Genomic DNA, 16718 nt, shown 5'->3' on the forward strand with positions numbered 1-16718 from the left:
TCCTTTTTGTTAACAAATACTTTACAATGCCTCCTTTATCATTTTCAAGTGAGATTCATAGGTATCTACAAACAAAATTTCAAAAATAGACTATAACTATAATATAAAGGAATAAGATAAGCTATTCATAATAAAATAATATGTATCTAGTCAATATTAAACTGCTTGGACATGACTACACGCACAAAATAAATACAGACATCAGGAACTTGCAGTTAGATGTATAATCTCCAGTACAGAGGTAATTTTTCAAAATAGTAAAGCATCTCAGTAAAGTTTAGCATGAACAAAATTCAGTGTTAAAAAATTCAGGATGTGTCAAAACTATGGGGAAAATACCTTGTTTTTAAATGCTCTGGGCTTTTGATAATTATAAATGGGTTCACACCTTCATGAATATCCTGTGAGGCAGTGAAAGTTATGCAGGATGTAGGACAACTCTTTATTGTGTAAGAACATCCCACACTTTGTAGACATCTGGCATCTCTGCCTCTGCCCACTGAAGGGCAAAGGAGTCCTCTCCTCACCCCGTGACAGCAAAAAATGCCCCTACAGATTTCCAGAATGCGCCCTTGGGGGGGTATCGCGCTCTAAAGAACTGCTCTCCTAACAGAAAGAGATCTTCTTTTTCTTGTCAAATGTATGACTGTTGTTTCTTCTTCTGGAAGAGCCTACCTGGATGTAGACATTACCCTGTCCTCAGAAGCTTTCCATAATTACGTGAACGCTGCCATGGTGCACATCAACAGGGCCCTGAAACTCATTATTCGTCTCTTTCTGGTGGAAGATTTGGTTGACTCCTTGAAGGTTAGTTGTTTCTACAGCTTTTGGTGGTGAGACTGAGGAGAACCAGGGACTAAATTATAATTCAGAAGAAAAACAGTAAACAGGGTTTCCTCACACACAAAAATAAATGTATGCTTCTTATCTCCTGTATTTGGGACAGAAGTGAAATGGGGATAGGAGTCAATAGGAAGGGTCTCCTGCACCTGAAGAACTTCAGAACAAGGAGAATGTAACTGGCAGAAATACAGTTACAGTCTGACCTTAAGAGAACTACAGAATTGTCTGATGCGTCCTTCAAATGTATGGTGCAAATGAAGTAACCCTCATTTTGAAATTATTGATGGTCTACATCACTGAATTTATGCAGACTCAATTGGCAAGACAAGAATGGCATCAGTTAACCTAAATTTTACATTATGATTGTTCCTGCTTAACCCTCTGATGTTGGCTTTCCCAGCTGGCTGTCTTCATGTGGCTGATGACCTATGTTGGTGCCGTTTTCAATGGAATCACCCTTCTGATTCTTGGTAAGGTGACAAGGAAAATGTCTCCATGCTCTTGGAAGCACAGTTAGCCCTTGAACAACACAGGTTTGAACTGCATGGATCATAACACTTATACATAGAATTTTTGCAGTGCAGTATTATTTATAAATGTATTTTCTCTTAGGATTTTCTAACATTTAGTCTTGTCGTAAGAATACAGTATAGAATACATACAGCATACAAAATATGTGTTAATTGACTGTGTTCTCAGTAATGCTTCTGGCCAGCAGTGGGCTGTTAGTAAAGTTGGGGGTGAGGGATCAGCGGTTGTATGCAGATTTTCGACTTCACGGGGTATCAGTGCCCCTAATATCCACAGTGTCAAGGGTCATCCGTGATTGGTAAAAGTAGGAGCAAAGAGAATGCCCAGCGTGTCTCTACTCTTTGCACACGGCCCAGTCTTTAACATCCATAAACCTTGAACTGGATGTTGAAAGAACCTATGTTTGTGGCCACAGGTTTATTGAAAGATCCCCAACTATAAAGAAGTATCAAGACAGAAGTAAAGGAGAGTTGTCTACATTTGGTTTAAATATGGGGATCTTATAAAAATCATTTTCGGGCACCTGGCTGGTTCAGTTGGTTAAATGTCTGATTCTTGATTTCGGCTCAAGTCATGATCTCATGGTTCATGAGATCAAGCCCCGTGTCAGCACAAAGCCTACTTGGGATTCTTTCTCTCCCTCTCTTTCTCTGCCCCTCCCCCCTCTCAAAAATAAATATTTTTTTTTTTTTTTAAATTTTTTTTCAACGTTTTTTATTTATTTTTGGGACAGAGAGAGACATAGCATGAACGGGGGAGGGGCAGAGAGAGAGGGAGACACAGAACCGGAAACAGGCTCCAGGCTCCGAGCCATCAGCCCAGAGCCGGACGCGGGGCTCGAACTCACGGACCGCGAGATCGTGACCTGGCTGAAGTCGGACGCTTAACCGACTGCGCCACCCAGGCGCCCCTCAAAAATAAATATTTTTAAAGAAGAAATCATTTTCATAATTTGGAAATTATTTGTAATACAAAGAAGGCAGGCAGCCTGTGTACCTATAGCTAACTGTCCTTTTTTTTTTTTTTTTTTTTTAATTTTTTTTTTTTTAACGTTTTATTTATTTTTGAGACAGGGAGAGACAGAGCATGAACAGGGGAGGGTCAGAGAGAGGGAGACACAGAATCTGAAACAGGCTCCAGGCTCTGAGCTGTCAGCACAGAGCCCGACGCAGGGCTCGAACTCACGGACCGCGAGATCATGACCTGAGCCGAAGTCGGCCGCTTAACCGACTGAGCCACCCAGGCGCCCCTATAGCTAACTGTCCTTAATTGAGGGCTCTGGGTAGGATTTCTCATATTGAAGATTCAGGTTTCCCTGTATTTGCTGAGGAAAAATGGTGTGTATTACTTGAGTCTTGGGTCTTTTTGACTGCCTCACATTTATACCTGCCGTGTCCTGTGATTCTCTTACAGCTGAACTGCTCATTTTCAGTGTTCCAATTGTCTATGAGAAGTACAAGGTAAGCACGTATCTGTTTTGAATCGGATAAGCCTGTTGATTATGACTAGTTTCAGTTCACGATTTAGGCATCGAAAGTTTGGAGCAACCATTTTCTAACCCATTTCTGCAGTCTGATTTTATAAGTCAGGAGCCTATATGAAATTGGTAATAGTGGTTTCCTATACCAAGAAAAACTGAATGTTGAGGAGAGAAAAGGGTAGGAAGGAGACTTATTTTTGTGCCTCGCGTCTTTCAAGTTTTAATCAGGTGGATGCATTATCTGTGCAAAAAACTAAGTTGGAAGAAATGCTTAAGTAAATAAAAGCTGGTATCTGAAAAGAAATTTAAACCGTCAAGGCTATTATGGGAATCCCATCGGTGTGGAAAGATGTTTGCATTGTGGAATGCCGTGTGCAGAGCCTTGGTGGATGTGAGAAGGTTATTCTTTGTAGGTTGTCATCCATCAACAGACTTTATTTATGCCTTTTGGTATTAAATGAATTAGTCTTACGTGGGAGCCAAAACACGTTTGTGATTACAGAGTATAGATTAGACTGTTTCTAGTATTCAGAAAATGCTTTACTCCAGTGTCTCTAAAGGAAACACCTAGCAAGTAAGACCTTAGCAAAAGAAATGAGTGATTTTTACTCCCAACAGAGTATGAGGTGTTTGTGGCATAATTTAAATTCTGAAACCTTACGTTTTTAAAATATATTTTTTTAAACGGGGCATTTTCATTTCGCAGAGTATTCATTACTATTTTTTAAAAAAATTATTAAACTGGACAACAGAACGTTACCTTCAGGGAAATTGTTAATCTGTGTGTTGTCGTAACTGAGTCTCTTTCCTTCCTTAAAGACCCAGATTGATCACTATGTTGGCATCGCCCGCGATCAGACCAAGTCAATTGTTGAAAAGTAAGTATGCTTAAGTTCCACGTTTTATTATGACATGTGTGTTTTTCCCCAATTAATTTTAGCCTCCTCTGTAAAATACTGACTCAGAGAAAGTAATTTTCACCCTGAAGAAAAAATGTTGGTTAATAGTTTGATTTCATTAGAAATTATTTCATCTGCTTCCTTAAAAAAATATCCTTTGTGTCTTAGACTAAAAAGAATCAATGGAATTAGAACCTTTGCCTTTTTGAATTGGCCTTTCAATGTTTGTGGTTGCCAGCTCACATGCATCTATTTTCACGTGTATCAATTTTAAGCCAAACTCTTCCCTCTCTTTTCAGAAATAAGAGATTTACTAAAGAAATGACTCAAGGTGCAAAGCTACCTCTTTTCTAAAACTACCAAATCCCCGTTTTCTGTTTTCTTAAACCAATTTAATATTAAAATCAAGTAGTAATAAAATACTGGTAGACATTTTTATGACTCCCTCTATCAAGGAACCATTTGGGGTTTTTTGGAGTTTTTTAAATTACTTAACAGTAAACACTAAGGAACCCATACTTTTAATTAAAATATTAACATTTTTCCATATTCAGACATTTAAAGAAACAAAACCTCAAAAAGCAGTTATATCTCTTTTGTGCTCTCCCCACCCCCAGTTCCAGTCCCTTTCATATCCCAGATTTTAGTGCTTTTTCTAAAACCGACTCTATGCACACAACTTGGGCTTGATGCCAGGGTCTTTACTTGCTCTTCCGCTTTTTTAGGTATACGTTGGAGCTAAAACCAGGCAAGGACAGTTAGCACAAATATGTATCTGGTTGCTGTTCGCTCCTCATTGGGAAAGATGGTCATAGCTTAGCTTTTAAACCTTGGTTAAAAAGGTCTTGGTTAGTCCCTGCTGGAGTGGCTTTGACACTGGTGTGTGAATGACCTTAGTGATGGGTAACCTTGATGCACAAAATAAAGGGTAGCTTTGGTGTCTGGTGAGGGGCTGGGAACTGTCGCCTGCTCCTGTCGTCTTTTTATATGTCACCTTGACCCTTGACTCTCGGTTCCTTTGGGGCACTAGTGGGTAACCTCGCATTCCCAGAGAAATGGGCTCTTGCACTGCCGGTGTGGAGAACATAGGAGGCATTATGCCCAGATACCCCTTATTCTCCTCTGGAACCCCCCGTGAAGGAGCCAGGAGGTGCAAGCAGTGAAACAGGACAGGGAGCTGGCATGGTGGCGGGGAGAGGGGATAGATCTTTGTGGACCCCTCAGCTCGTCCCAGACCGGCCTCGGCCCCTGCCTCTTTTCATCCAGAGTAAGCCTGTTGGGAATGGGAGGGTAAGTTTCCACAGTGCTCCAGCAAGTTCAGGACTGTCTTCCAGTATCACTGTTAAAGTAAAAACCTAGAACCAATGTCTGTCTTTTCACCTTCTCTTTTTTCTTTCTTCAATAGGATACAAGCAAAACTCCCAGGAATCGCAAAAAAAAAGGCAGAATAAGTACATGGAAACCAGAAATGCAACAGTTACTAAAACACCACTTAATAGTTATAACGTTATTACTTGTACTATGAAGGAACGTGCTCCATGTCAGCTCGAGCCTGCATTCCAAGCTTCTTTTTCTTAATTTGGTGTTTTCTCCCCTCCTTTCCCTTTACCCTCAGTATCAAGCACAAGAATTGTTGGACTTCAGAAAGAACTGATATCTTAGGACCCAAAAGAATAAAGAAAGAATCTAATAGGGTAAATCAGTACCTTAATGGTGGTGGGGCTTTTACTTGGAGCTTGAAAGGGGAGAGGTTGGAGGTCAAGGAGAAAAGGAAAGGTAAAGCACTGCTCTTGGATTCTGCTATCCAGTTTTCAAGGACTAGTCTTACGCAGCTTCCCGTCAGTTTTACCCTTATTTTTAAGTTAAGAAATGATGATTAACTTATGAGGAAATTATCCGGGGACAAGAGTGGGATTCCTTCCCACGGGTCTTTGGCAGCTCTCTGACCCCATCTTCCTGCCCCACAGTGTGAGCGGCTGCTCCTAACATTCCTCTTCTTCACGTAATGATAGAACTTCCAAGTCTATGAATAACTTGTAGGTGATAGTGTGCATTCCTGATTCCCAGAATGCCATCTGGTAACCAAGGTTGGAACCGGAAAGTGGGACTGTGAAGGCCCTCCCTCTCCCGCTCATCCCTAGAAAGGAAAGTTCCCGCCATTTGGGAGGGTGGTGTCTGTGTCGTTTCTTGTGGGCACCAGTTCTGAGCTTTAGTTTGAGAACTCATTCCTGAATGTGCTTTCCTCCTCCTTCCCTGCCCACCTCACCTCGAGTTTAATAAATATGGTTGTACTTTTCTTATTATGAAATAAATGTCTGTAACTGCTGTAAACTTGTTAGAGAAAAAAAATAATCTGCATGTGGGCTCCTCAGGTGTTGAGTTATTGTAATCCTGTCTCAGTCCATGGGGGGGAAACATTCTCAAGAGGTGAATACAGAAACAAAAGGCCTTTTTTGCTGTTGTCTTTTCTCTGCAGCTTCCTCCTTCCCATGCCACATCCTTACCCCGTGCTCGTCATCTTACCCTAAGCACCAAAGCCAAGCTGGCTTGAGAGGAGATTGTGTGTGTCTGTGGTGGAGAAGCCACAGGGTAGTGTGAGGAAGTGCATTCTGTGGTTCACAGGGAGCTTTGACTTTGAGGCTAGCTTACGGGTGTGTGTTACAGTTTGCGGCTCCTTCGGCTTCAGGCGCATGAAATGTCTTAGCGCCTCTGCCACGGCCCAGGGTGCTCCTTCTGAGAGTGCTTTCCCCGAAGCGTTAGGTAAAGGCGACCAGGCAGGGCCAGCTTGTGTTGATGGACTCCGTGCACAACTGAAAGCTAACAGAACAACCCAGACCGAAATCAGATGGAGGGCGATCAGGAATCTGATTCCTGTTGAGACCGATCAGTGTCTTTGTCCCCTTCCAACATGAAAATTCAGTCAACTTGAAAGAAAAGTCGTCTGAGCTCCTTCAGGTTGTAAACTCCTAGTCATGAGGGAATGTGCGCTGGTGACTTTAAAGTAAGGGCTATAGTGTTTGACGGTCCCAAAGCAGTGCAACTCTGTAGAAGGTAGTGGAAATTTTCTTTCTACTGTTTTGGAGAAGTTACTTCAGCTTTTAGATGGGTAAAAGGTACCCTTGCCTTACTCCATTTTCCTATTTTCTTAGCCCTCTTTCCTTTTGAATTTTTAAGCTGATTTCATGTCAGAGTCAGAAACATACTCTCCATCCTATCTTACGCCCTCCCAGGAAGTCAGTGCACTGATCAACTTTTTGGGCTTCCCCTCCAAAGGACCCTTTTCTGCACTGGAAGCCTCCACACCTAGCTGTTTTGTTTTGTTACTGCTGTATTTAGGTAATTGGACAGATCTTTGTGCCACACAGGAGTTTTTTTTTTTTTTTTCTTAAGAAAAACCCATAGGTGAAATATTACTAATGAAACTGTGTGTGCGTGTATGTGCGTGCAACATAAAAATACAGTAGCACCTAAGGAACTTGAATCTTGGTTCCTGTAAAACTGCAAATTGATGTGTTATTAATAAAAAAAAATTGAAAGAAAAAAAAAACCACAGTGACTGCGGTGTCGTTCTGCTAACTTTATTCTTTATACACAGTTTGGGTAAAGTAAGAACCAGGCTTCCACCGGCCCCCATCCCCACTCCACCTTTGAGGCTTTAAAAAGCACCTACTAGTTGATACTGGTCATAGTTCCCAAGGTTGCAGAATTTCCATCGTAGAGCAAAGCTGTGCATTTGGTTTCTGAAAGATCACGGAGACCCTCTGAGAGGTGACCTTAGGAAGATGAGGAGTGGGAGGGGCCAGAGGGTCTGTTGTCCCGGTTCAGCCTCACACCAACCTAGGAGGGTTTCCCGTCTGCAACATGAAGCAGCCTATAAATCAGAGCCACCATGTGCTTGAGTCACCATGGAAAGCGGACACTACATACATCAGGTCTTTGCTCAAAGAACTGTCATCACTTCAGATTTTTTCTTCCCCCAAAACTAAGGCTGCCATGACCCTTAAGCTGGATTTTAAAAATTTATTCAACATACCTCTTAGAAAACTTAGGCTGAAATTTTTAAAAAATAACTGATGCAAACAACTTCACAAATACACATACAAATGTTCGAGTAATGTCACTAACATGGTATATAAATATGGATTCAGAGTAACATTTACATATTGGCCATAATAGCAAGCATACCATTAACAAAAACTTCATGAAGAAACTTCACCTGTTCATGTCAGACTTCCCAAGGCAAGGAGGAGGCACCTAGAGAGGAGGACCACCTAACCCCCCTGACCCCTAACCCAAGAGGCCATGGCTGCCGTCAAAGCAGGAATCACTACGGTGGCACTCGGGTCACTGGGGCTTAGATCTTCAGCTCCATGATCACTGGAGGGCTTATCAGAAAGGAACTGCTGGGTGCCGCCCATTTCTGATTCATCAGGGTGGGGCCCAAGGATTTGCATCTCTAGTAGGTTCCTAAAGTGATGCTGAAGCTACCGGTCCCCCGTGGCCACACTTTGGGAACCCCTGGAGTGCTTGGGGCTGCCTCTCCATGAAGACTTTGACTCCTGTCTTCCTGAGGCCTCTCTCCCTGCCTATCAAGGGGAAAAGCCATTCCTAACCAGCTCTCTGTCCTGGCTGACCTGAACTTGGGCAGCGGGCTTGGGTGACCAGAATAGGTCCCCCCACTTTGCCTACTGTTTCTGAACAGGCAGGGTAGTAAAAGTGGCAAAATACTCGTTCTGGATCTGAAAACAACATGCACGAAGGAAAATAAAAGAATGGCAGTGCCCAGCCTGGTGCCATCTGCAATCCCTGTTCTCAAGCTTTTAATACTGTCTCAAAAACCCTGGGAGTTTCAAACACACTGGGAATTCACTTTTCAGTCAACCGACAGCTCATGCAGGATTTCCTGAATCGCTGGTGGCATTTGCAACAAAACCCAGAGAATACCAGAGCCCTTGCCCTACCGGAGAGGCCGTGGGACAGGTGTCAGCCCCACTTGTGGGGTTCTGATGAAGACTGCCGCCCCAACCCGGGAGCTGAGGCCTGTGGTGGCCTGGAGACTGCTCGTTCCCAGGAGGCGTGCAGTTCTTTGCCATCCCCAGGTCACGACTGCACTGAAACGGCCTGCAGCACCCAGCATGTGCCATCCTTTGGCAGGCCTAGTGGGAAAAGAAATTGTACGAATTTACAGAGACTGGGAGGCAGTGTGGTGTAGTGCAAACAACACTGAATTGGGAGTCGGGATTTCCATTCTAGTTCTATACTGTTCCTACCTGGCTGTGTGATCATTTCAGTTTCTGTCCTTCACTACCTTATCTGGGAAAGGGGTTAAGGGGGCAGGTACTGGTTGATCTCCAAGGTCTTTCCAGCTTTGACAATCTTGAATTATATAAAAATGCTATAAAATCCGTGGTATAAAAGCCAATTCCCAATCAGGAAGAGTCCAGGGCACTGGGCCTGAGGCACTTGAACCTTGGGCTCTGGCCTGGGGGTGCTGGGATGAGGAAGGGCTTCCTCTTTGCACTGGGCTTTCCCACCCACCCACAGAGGCCGACCCTGGCCCCAAGTGCCAGGGCCCCTCCACCTCCAGACCCAACCCTCAAGTCCGCCCACTCACCTCCCCACTCTCAGGCTTTAAGACCAAAGGAACCGGCCTGGCTATGTGAAGAGCAGACACTGGGGCCCGGAGACTTGAGGACAGGCCCCGGAGGAGGGTCACACATTAGTGTGGGATGTTTGGGGTCCCCCAGCCCCACCTCTGTCCTCACTCCTTCCTGTAGGTCCTTCCTCCACCACCTCACAGCTTATCTCTGATACACGTATAATAAATAAGACATTTGCACATAAGGGTGAATGGGACAGCTCGCTCCCCGCCCCTCCCCCTTTCATATAAAAGCATTAAATACAGTTTCAAAATAAAATACAAAGAGCAAAAAGGGCCTGATCTCGGGGCCACCTGTTCTCCACAGGAGAATGAATCTACACATCCCACTCGGACCTGCCTGGGAGATCGCGGGGCCCCTCCCCGACCCCACTGGGCCTGGCGCTGCCGCGGGTTAGAGAAAGGAAGGCCGAGGCCCGGCCCCAGGCCCTTGGGTGCTGAGAATGGGTGGCACGTCCACCGTGTACAAAGGGGGACAGGAAGGGACGGGAATAGAACGCCAACTGCCGGGACCTCCAGTGCCCCGGGCTCGGACTGTCGGGGAACGATAGAGCAGGAGTGCCTGACTGAGTTTAGGGGGAAACGGAGGCCTTCAGAGCAGGAGAGGAGCAAAGACGAAAAGTGCTAATCCCTTTACAAGATCGGGGGCCCGGGAGGGCGTGGCAGGAGCGGAGGAGGCGGGAGGGGCCGCGGGGCGCACCGTCCCCAGAGCCCGCCTGGGAGGCTGGCGCAGCTGCCGGAGCCCCAGCCCAGCTCCGCCCCCGCCTCCGGGACGCCCGCCCGCGGTCCCTGGTGTCCTCGCCGCCCGGGGGTGGGGCTCCCGAGCCCCGCCGCCCCGCCCCCCGCTGGAAGCCCTCGTCCGCAGTCCTGGCCTCCGAGCGGCCGCGAATACCAATGAGGCCCCGGCGGCAGCCGCCCGCGACCCCGGGGACCGTGCCTGCCCGCGCGCAACGCCGCGGGGAACTGGGCCCCCGCCCAGGGACGGCGCCGGCGCGGCCTTCCTGCCCTCCCCCCAACCCTTGGGGCCCTAATACTGACTGTCGGCACCCCCACCACGGCCCGGCGCGGGCCCGGGGTTGGAAACCCAACGTGCACACGCTCGGAGGCCAAGGTGGCCTTTCGGGAAACGTGGGGCCCAGCGCGGGGGAGGGCCAGGGCTCCGGATCCGAAGCGAGCGCGCGCTTCCCGCAGCGCACCGACCGGCCCCGGGGGGGAGGGGGGGTGCTCCTGGGCACCGAGCGGAAGCCGGCGACCCCACCCAATTCCTATCTCCGCCCGGCCCGGCCAGCGGGGGGGCAGCTGCGGCGGTCAGTGCCGCGGGAAGCTGGGCGTCCCGGCCCGAGGGCCGGCCGAGCACAGGGCCGAGCCGCCCCGCGAGCCCGCTACGCGCGACAAATGGCGCCCGCTTTGAGGTCCGCGCCGCCGTCGCGCGGCGCCGGAGCCGGCGGCCCGAAGCCCTCGTGGCCGTAGCAGCGCAGCGCCGCCTCCTCGTAAGCCTCCAGGATGGTCTGGCGCTCCTCGGGCGTGAAGTCCATGGAGAAGGGGTGCACCTGCAGGATGTGCCGCTTGATGGTGCTGACCTTGAGAGTGGCCAGCGCGCCCCCGCACACCATGCACACCAGGCCGCGCCGGCTGCCGTCGTAGTCCATCAGGTACTCGCCCCGCCAGCGCGGCTGGTAGTTCCGCCGCTGCTCTCGGCTGCGGGGCGGGGGCGGAGGCGGCGGCGGCGGCGGCGGAGGGGGCAGCGGCGGGAAGGCGAGTCCCCCGGGCTCCTGGCCGTCCTCGTCGTCGTCCTCTTCCTCCGCGGGCCGTTCCGACGGCTCCCCTGGGGAGAGCGGGACGTCGCCTAGGAAGGGACAAAGGACCGCACTGGAGCCGGCGGAGGGCAAGCCGACCGCGTCCAGGGTCTCGGCTCCACGACCGCCCGCCTCGGCCCTCCGGGCCCATCCTCCCCGGCCTCCCCTTCAGCCTTCCACTCTCCCCACCCCCTTCCACCCCAGCACTCCCAGCCTTCGCTCCCTGCCTGGCCCGGGTCCCTGCCCCCACTCTCCCGCGCCACCTGCTCTGGCCCTGCGCCAGCTCACCCCACCACTCCTCCTCCGGCTCCTCCTCCTCTTCCCCTCCCCCCTCCTCGGAGGCTGCGGCTGTGCCGGGGGCGGCAGGGTCCCTGGGGGACTCGGGGCAGGGCAGCCCCAGGGCCAGCAGGTGAGCGGCCTGCTCGCTCCACTCCTGGGCGATAAGGGCCTTAACAGGCCCGCTGAGGCGTGTGGAGCCCGGGTGGCGCTGGCGGATGTGCCGCTTGATGGTGCTCATCTTGAGCGAGGCCAGCGCGCCCCCGCACACCATGCACACCAGGCCGCGCCGGCCGCCGTCCAACTCCATGAGGTACTCCAGCCGCCAGCGCTCCTGGTAGCGGCGGCGGTGGTCACGGCCCCGCGGCGACCGGCCCGGGACCCCCACCCTCTCGCCCTCCTCCTCCTTCTCCTCCTCCTCCTCCTCCTCCTCTGCCGGCCCGGGCCTCTCAGGGACCCCGCCAGCCTCTTCCTTTTTTACGTCTGGGGGACTGAGATCCTGAGAGGATAGGGCTCCGGCAGTGGGGGCGGGGTCCCGGCTCTTTCTGGTCAGGTCCTGGGGGACGAGGTCGTCGTCTGTTGGGGAAGGGGTGAGGGAGAGGGGCTCAGCCTGGTGGCAGGGCTGCCCTTACCCACGCAGAGGGGTCCTCACCCCAGCCCCTGTCTAGAAGCCCCAGCCGGTGTGGGTGTGGGTGTGTGTGTGCCTGTCTGCGGGTGGGTGAGTGTGGGTGTGGGTGTGGAGAGGAGTCCCTCCCGGTTTTGGCCACAGGCCCCACTTTGCAGCCCTAATATGGGGGAGGGGGGTCTCGGCCCAGGGATGGGCCTCGCACCTGGTGGGGACCGAGTGAGCTCAGACAGTGTCTCGGGCTGGCCTCCCCAGGCTTGCAGCAGGGCGCTGCGCTGGGGGCCGCTGAGCCCCAGGGAGCTGGGGTGCACCTCCAGCACGTGGGCGCGGATGTCGTCCAGGTGCAGGCTGGGCAGTGCCCGGCCACAGGCCATGCACACCAGCCGGTTCCCCCGAGGGTCATAGTCCATGAGACACTCTGCCCGGAACCAGTTCTGCAGGGACTCCTTCAGCCTCCGCTCCAGCCGCCGGGCCCCCAGCCCCCTGCTGCCCCCGGCCCTCCGGGAGGCTGACAGGCGCCGACGCCGAGCCCGGGGTGCCACTGGGCCCCCTCGCCGCTGGCATCGGCCGCCCTCACCAGCTGGGGCTTTGCCTGAAAGGGTCGGAGCGAGGTTAGGAACCGAGATGCTGGCGATCCAGGGAGCTCCCCGCGGCAGCCAGGTCCTCCACAAGCCTCTCCCTCGCTCGGGCTCTGCCTAACCTTCGGCCTTCTCGCCCTCTCCCCCCATGCCTTGACTCCTTCACCTCCGAACCTGCCTGCACACAAACCCGAAGCCCCACCCGCTCCTCCCGGAGACCCAGATTCTGGCCCCTTCCCCGGACTTCACTGTCAGGCCGGACCTTTCCAGCACCCTCTCCTCCCAGCCTTCCCACCCCCCCCCCCCCCGCCCATCCTCCCACCTCCAGTCTCCTTGAACCTTCTACATCCGCAGAACGCCGAATCTCTCTGGGGGGGGGAGGATGCGGGAGACCCCCTCACCTCACTGTCCCTCCCCCAGTATTGTACGGTAAGGGCAGTAAGCAGACCCCACCCAAAAAAGAACAGTGACTGGCTCAGGAAAATCCGTTCGTTGGCTGGGGAGGCGGCCCCACCCGGGCCCCGGGCCCCGGGCCCCGGCCCCACCTGCCACCCCGGCCCCTGCCTCTCCAAGTCCTGCGTTACCTGGGCCCTTGGGCGGGCAAGCTTGCAGGCTGGCCCCCTCCTCCTCCTCTTCCTCTTCCTCTTCCTCCTCCTCCTCAGCCCCCTGGGCCCCCAGGCCCTCAGACTCTCCACAGGCCCCCAGCCCCAGGTGGGCATCCCAGCTGTTGCTGATGACTTCCTTCTCCCGGGGGCTCCAATGCAGGGAGTAGGGGTGCTTTTGGCGGATGTGCCGCTTGATGGTGCTGAGCTTGAGGGTGGCCAGGGAGCTGCCGCACACCATGCACACCATGCCGTGCCGGGCGGGGTTGAAGTCCATCAGGTACTCCAGCCGCCAGTGGTCGTGGTAGTAGCGCCGGTGGTCGCGGCCGGGGATGCGGCTCTTTCCGGGCCTCGAGGCCCGGGCCTCACAGTGGTCTGAGTATTTCCTGCCTGAAGATGCCGGTCCCCTGGCCCTGGAGGAGGGCAGGGGGGCACTCCCCCAGGACCCCAAGGCACCCCCTTCCAGCTGAAGATCTTGCCCTGAAGAGGGGGGGGGGGGAAAGGGAGACAGTTTTTCAATGTCCGATTTCCAGGGAAAGAACCCAGGCTGGGATTTTGCAGAGAAAGGGAGGCGGGGGAAGGGTCGTTCAGGGGCAGGAAAAGGGTGGCAACAGCAACTAGAGGGATGTGGGAGAGGCGGGAGTCAAAGCATTGGCCCCTTTATGAAGAGTGAGGACCCTTTAAGAGAGGGCCAAGAACGAAGGGATGCGAGGGGCGAGCTCTGACTTTTTTTTTAAAAAATGAGGTGAAGGCCAAGCAGGCAGCTGGCTCTCTGTGGCACCCTGTTTGGAGGAGGGCTGTAAGAGCGAAGCCAGGAGAGCAGCACGCCGGGGCGGTTCCGGCCAGAGCAGAGCGGGCAGTGGGGCGAGAAGAACAAAGGGGGCATCTGTCTGCATCCAGGGCTGCACACAGGACCCACCCGTCTGAGGCCCCAGCCAGGAGGGCCCCACCCAAAGATCTTCCCCCTTTTTCCAATGATGCCTCCAATGCAGCCTTCTGAGGGTCCCATTTTGGGGGGGTGCTAAGCATCGTCGGTTCCCCAAATACAGGCACCCACGGGAGGGATCCCCAAGACAAAGCTGTCAACACCTCCAGGGAAAGGAGTTTCTAGGACCCTGACTTCCCTAGAGTCTGGGAGAGCCGACCACCCTGCAAGGGGACCGGCAGGAGGGCCACCAAAGTGGCTACTGAAGATTCTGCGGAAGGGAGTGGCCACCACCCACTGGAGCCCATTAAGTCTTTCTGGGGATTTATTTTTTGCTCTGGCAGAGAGCCGGCCACTGCCCAGCAATCAAGGGGCAGGCACTGGAGAGGCCCAAGTACAGCACACTACCCCGGTGGTGTTGCCTTTGGCCAAACAGGCAGACACCCGAAGCGGTCCCCCACCTTCCTTGCAGTTTGGACCCTATTTTATTTAGAAAAGGGTTTCCTGGCCCCATAAGCTGAATGGACAAGTGTGGTCATGCTCCCTCTGGAGAATCTCAGGGTCAGAGAAACAAAAGACAGGACCAGATAGGACTCCTGTCACCATTGTGGTGCTTGCTTGTTTTGATTTCGGTAGATCCAGAGGAAAAAAAGCAGTGGCTTCAAAGTCAGAGACCTCGGTTCCAGTATGGTTTCACCGGTAACTTGCTCTGTGATCTTTGATAGGTCGTGTGGCTCTCTGGGCCTAAGCCTCTTTGTCTGAAAAGGCACTGGATGGCTAGCTGGTCTCTAAGCATCCTTCCAGCGCTGGATCTATGCTAGTCTAAGGTGGATTGGCCCTTTAAGAGCCCAAAAAAGGGGAGGAGCTGAGATTCTTTAAAAACAAAAGGGGATGGGGAGTTTCTGGGAGGGGAGCTCGAAGATTAGGGCAGAGTCTCCCTAGCCTGGACAGAACCGTCACGGGTCTTAAGGCGCTGACCCTTCAGCAGGGGAATGAAGAAACAGTGTCCTCTGGGAGAGAACGGGGAGGACGGGCTGGTCCTACTATAGCTGACAAATTGTGGCAAAATTTTCTGAAAAGAAGGGAGGCGATAACGCGCGGACGGGAGGGGGTATCTGCCTTTGTGAGCGAGCCCATCCCTTTAGAAACTGCCCGCGGTGGGTTAGGTAGTGGTGGGTCCCCCCACCCCCCACCCCGAGGCGCAAGCCAAGCTCTTTCCTAGAAAGAACATGGGGAAAAAGAAAAAGGATTCCTGTCTGCAAGCAAGGCCACAGGAGGGGAGGAGCAGCGCGACTTAAAGCAGCGGAGTTCCCAGCTCAGCTCCTCTAGGGGAAAGCCCCCCGAAAGCGACCCATAGTCTGGGCAGACTTTTAAGAGACAGCCGGATAAGGGAGACCACCTGGGAGTCTGAAAGAGAAAGGGGCGGGGGCGCAAGTCCAAGAGCCTACAGCGCGCGCCCCACGGCGCCTGGCCAGGCCCTTTGGGGACCCTTCGGCCTGGTCTCTGAGGCGGGGGCCGCGGGGCCCTTTAAGGGGGAGGGAATCCGCCCGAGCCCCGCGGGCGGACCCCGGGAGCTGGGCGGGGGGCTCCCCCGCTGGCCCTGCAGCCGCGATCCGCGCCCGCCAGGTGGCGCCCCCGGCCGCCCTGCCCGCGTCCCCCCCTTTGTTCGGCGGCGGAGAGGGGCCCGGAGCCCGGAGCCGCAGCCCTCCCCTCCCCCATGCCGGGGCCCCCGCCCGAGCCGCCGGCCCCAGCTCTTACCGCCGTCGTCCTCCTCGGGTTCCGCGCCGCCGCTCGATCCGGCGGGCGGCAGCCGTCGGCCCCGTGCCGAGGCCGCTGCTGGCCCGGGGCCGCCCCTGCCGCCGCCGCTCCGGCTCCGGTGGTCCCCGCCGGGCTCCATGCGCTGCGCTGCGGAGCGGGGCCCCGGGGCGGCGGGGCGCGGGGCCGCGGGGCCGGCGGCGGCCCGCGCGGGGCGCTCGGTGCTCGGGGCCCCGGGGCGCGGGGCGCATGCACGGGGCGGCTGGCCGCACGGACGGCTGGCTGCTCGCTCGGCGGCGCGGGCTGGACCGGGGTGGGGACTCCTGTCTGGGGCCCCTGGGGCTCCTTTAAGGGCTCCTGGGTAAATTTAAAGGGGCCGCGCGCTATTTCCTCCTGCCAGCTCGCGGGGGGCTGGGGGGGAGAGGCGGGAGGCGACGAGCTGGCCCGAGGCTCCGCAGCCGGCGCCCGCCCCGGACGTTGGGAGCACAGACCTCGCCGCCCTCGCGGGCCCGCACCGCCGCCTCCGAGGCTCCGGTCCCGGCTCCTGAAGGGTCACCGAAGTGGCGAGGGGAGCCCGCGTCCGCTGCGACGCGCTTCCACCCGGGCTCTGCTCGCAGCCGCTGCCCCCTCGGGGCATCTCAGCGCCCGGCTCCCTGCACCCGCGCCGGCCGGGGATCGCCCGGTGGGAGGCCCGGGTCCCCGCCGGGGCTGCCTCCGCCCGCGCGAGCTGGGCGCGGGCCCCAGAGCGG

General features: G+C 54.1%; 2 protein-coding genes across 4 annotated transcripts in view; one reads left to right on the plus strand and one right to left on the minus strand.

Moving 5' to 3' along the window:
• The window catches only part of RTN3 (reticulon 3), a 60939-nt gene extending 54737 nt beyond the window's left edge, over positions 1 to 6202 (plus strand). For all 3 annotated transcript variants that reach the window (XM_058689394.1, XM_058689396.1, XM_058689395.1), the window contains 5 exons: positions 669 to 807; positions 1244 to 1313; positions 2788 to 2834; positions 3674 to 3732; positions 5159 to 6202. In XM_058689394.1, the coding sequence (XP_058545377.1) occupies positions 669 to 807; positions 1244 to 1313; positions 2788 to 2834; positions 3674 to 3732; positions 5159 to 5204 (361 nt within the window). In that variant the 3' untranslated portion in view covers positions 5205 to 6202. The remainder of the gene's footprint in view (positions 1 to 668; positions 808 to 1243; positions 1314 to 2787; positions 2835 to 3673; positions 3733 to 5158) is intronic.
• A 1557-nt stretch (positions 6203 to 7759) lies between these two features.
• ZFTA (zinc finger translocation associated) lies at positions 7760 to 16246 on the minus strand. The gene is made up of 5 exons (XM_058689397.1): positions 15973 to 16246; positions 13272 to 13769; positions 12315 to 12701; positions 11497 to 12060; positions 7760 to 11258 (listed from the first exon to the last, which is right to left on the minus strand). The coding sequence occupies exons 1-5, from the start codon at positions 16109 to 16111 to the stop codon at positions 10795 to 10797; spliced, it is 2052 nt and encodes a 683-aa protein (XP_058545380.1). The 5' UTR covers positions 16112 to 16246; the 3' UTR covers positions 7760 to 10794.
• Between the last annotated feature and the right edge of the window lie 472 nt (positions 16247 to 16718).

The sequence above is a fragment of the Neofelis nebulosa genome, chromosome 10 (genome assembly GCF_028018385.1).
Source record: "Neofelis nebulosa isolate mNeoNeb1 chromosome 10, mNeoNeb1.pri, whole genome shotgun sequence".
In the NCBI taxonomy this organism is placed as follows: Eukaryota; Metazoa; Chordata; class Mammalia; order Carnivora; family Felidae; genus Neofelis; species Neofelis nebulosa.

Bases quoted from the DNA above. Each gene is read 5' to 3' on its own strand.
- ZFTA (XM_058689397.1), bottom strand. From the start codon at position 16,111: ATGGAGCCCGGCGGGGACCACCGGAGCCGGAGCGGCGGCGGCAGGGGC. The intron at 13,770-15,972 runs GTAAGAGCTGGG...CCCCCTCTTCAG, and splicing joins ACCCGAGGAGGACGACGGCG to GGCAAGATCTTCAGCTGGAA. The intron at 12,061-12,314 runs GTGCGAGGCCCA...CTTCCCCAACAG, and splicing joins GCTCACTCGGTCCCCACCAG to ACGACGACCTCGTCCCCCAG.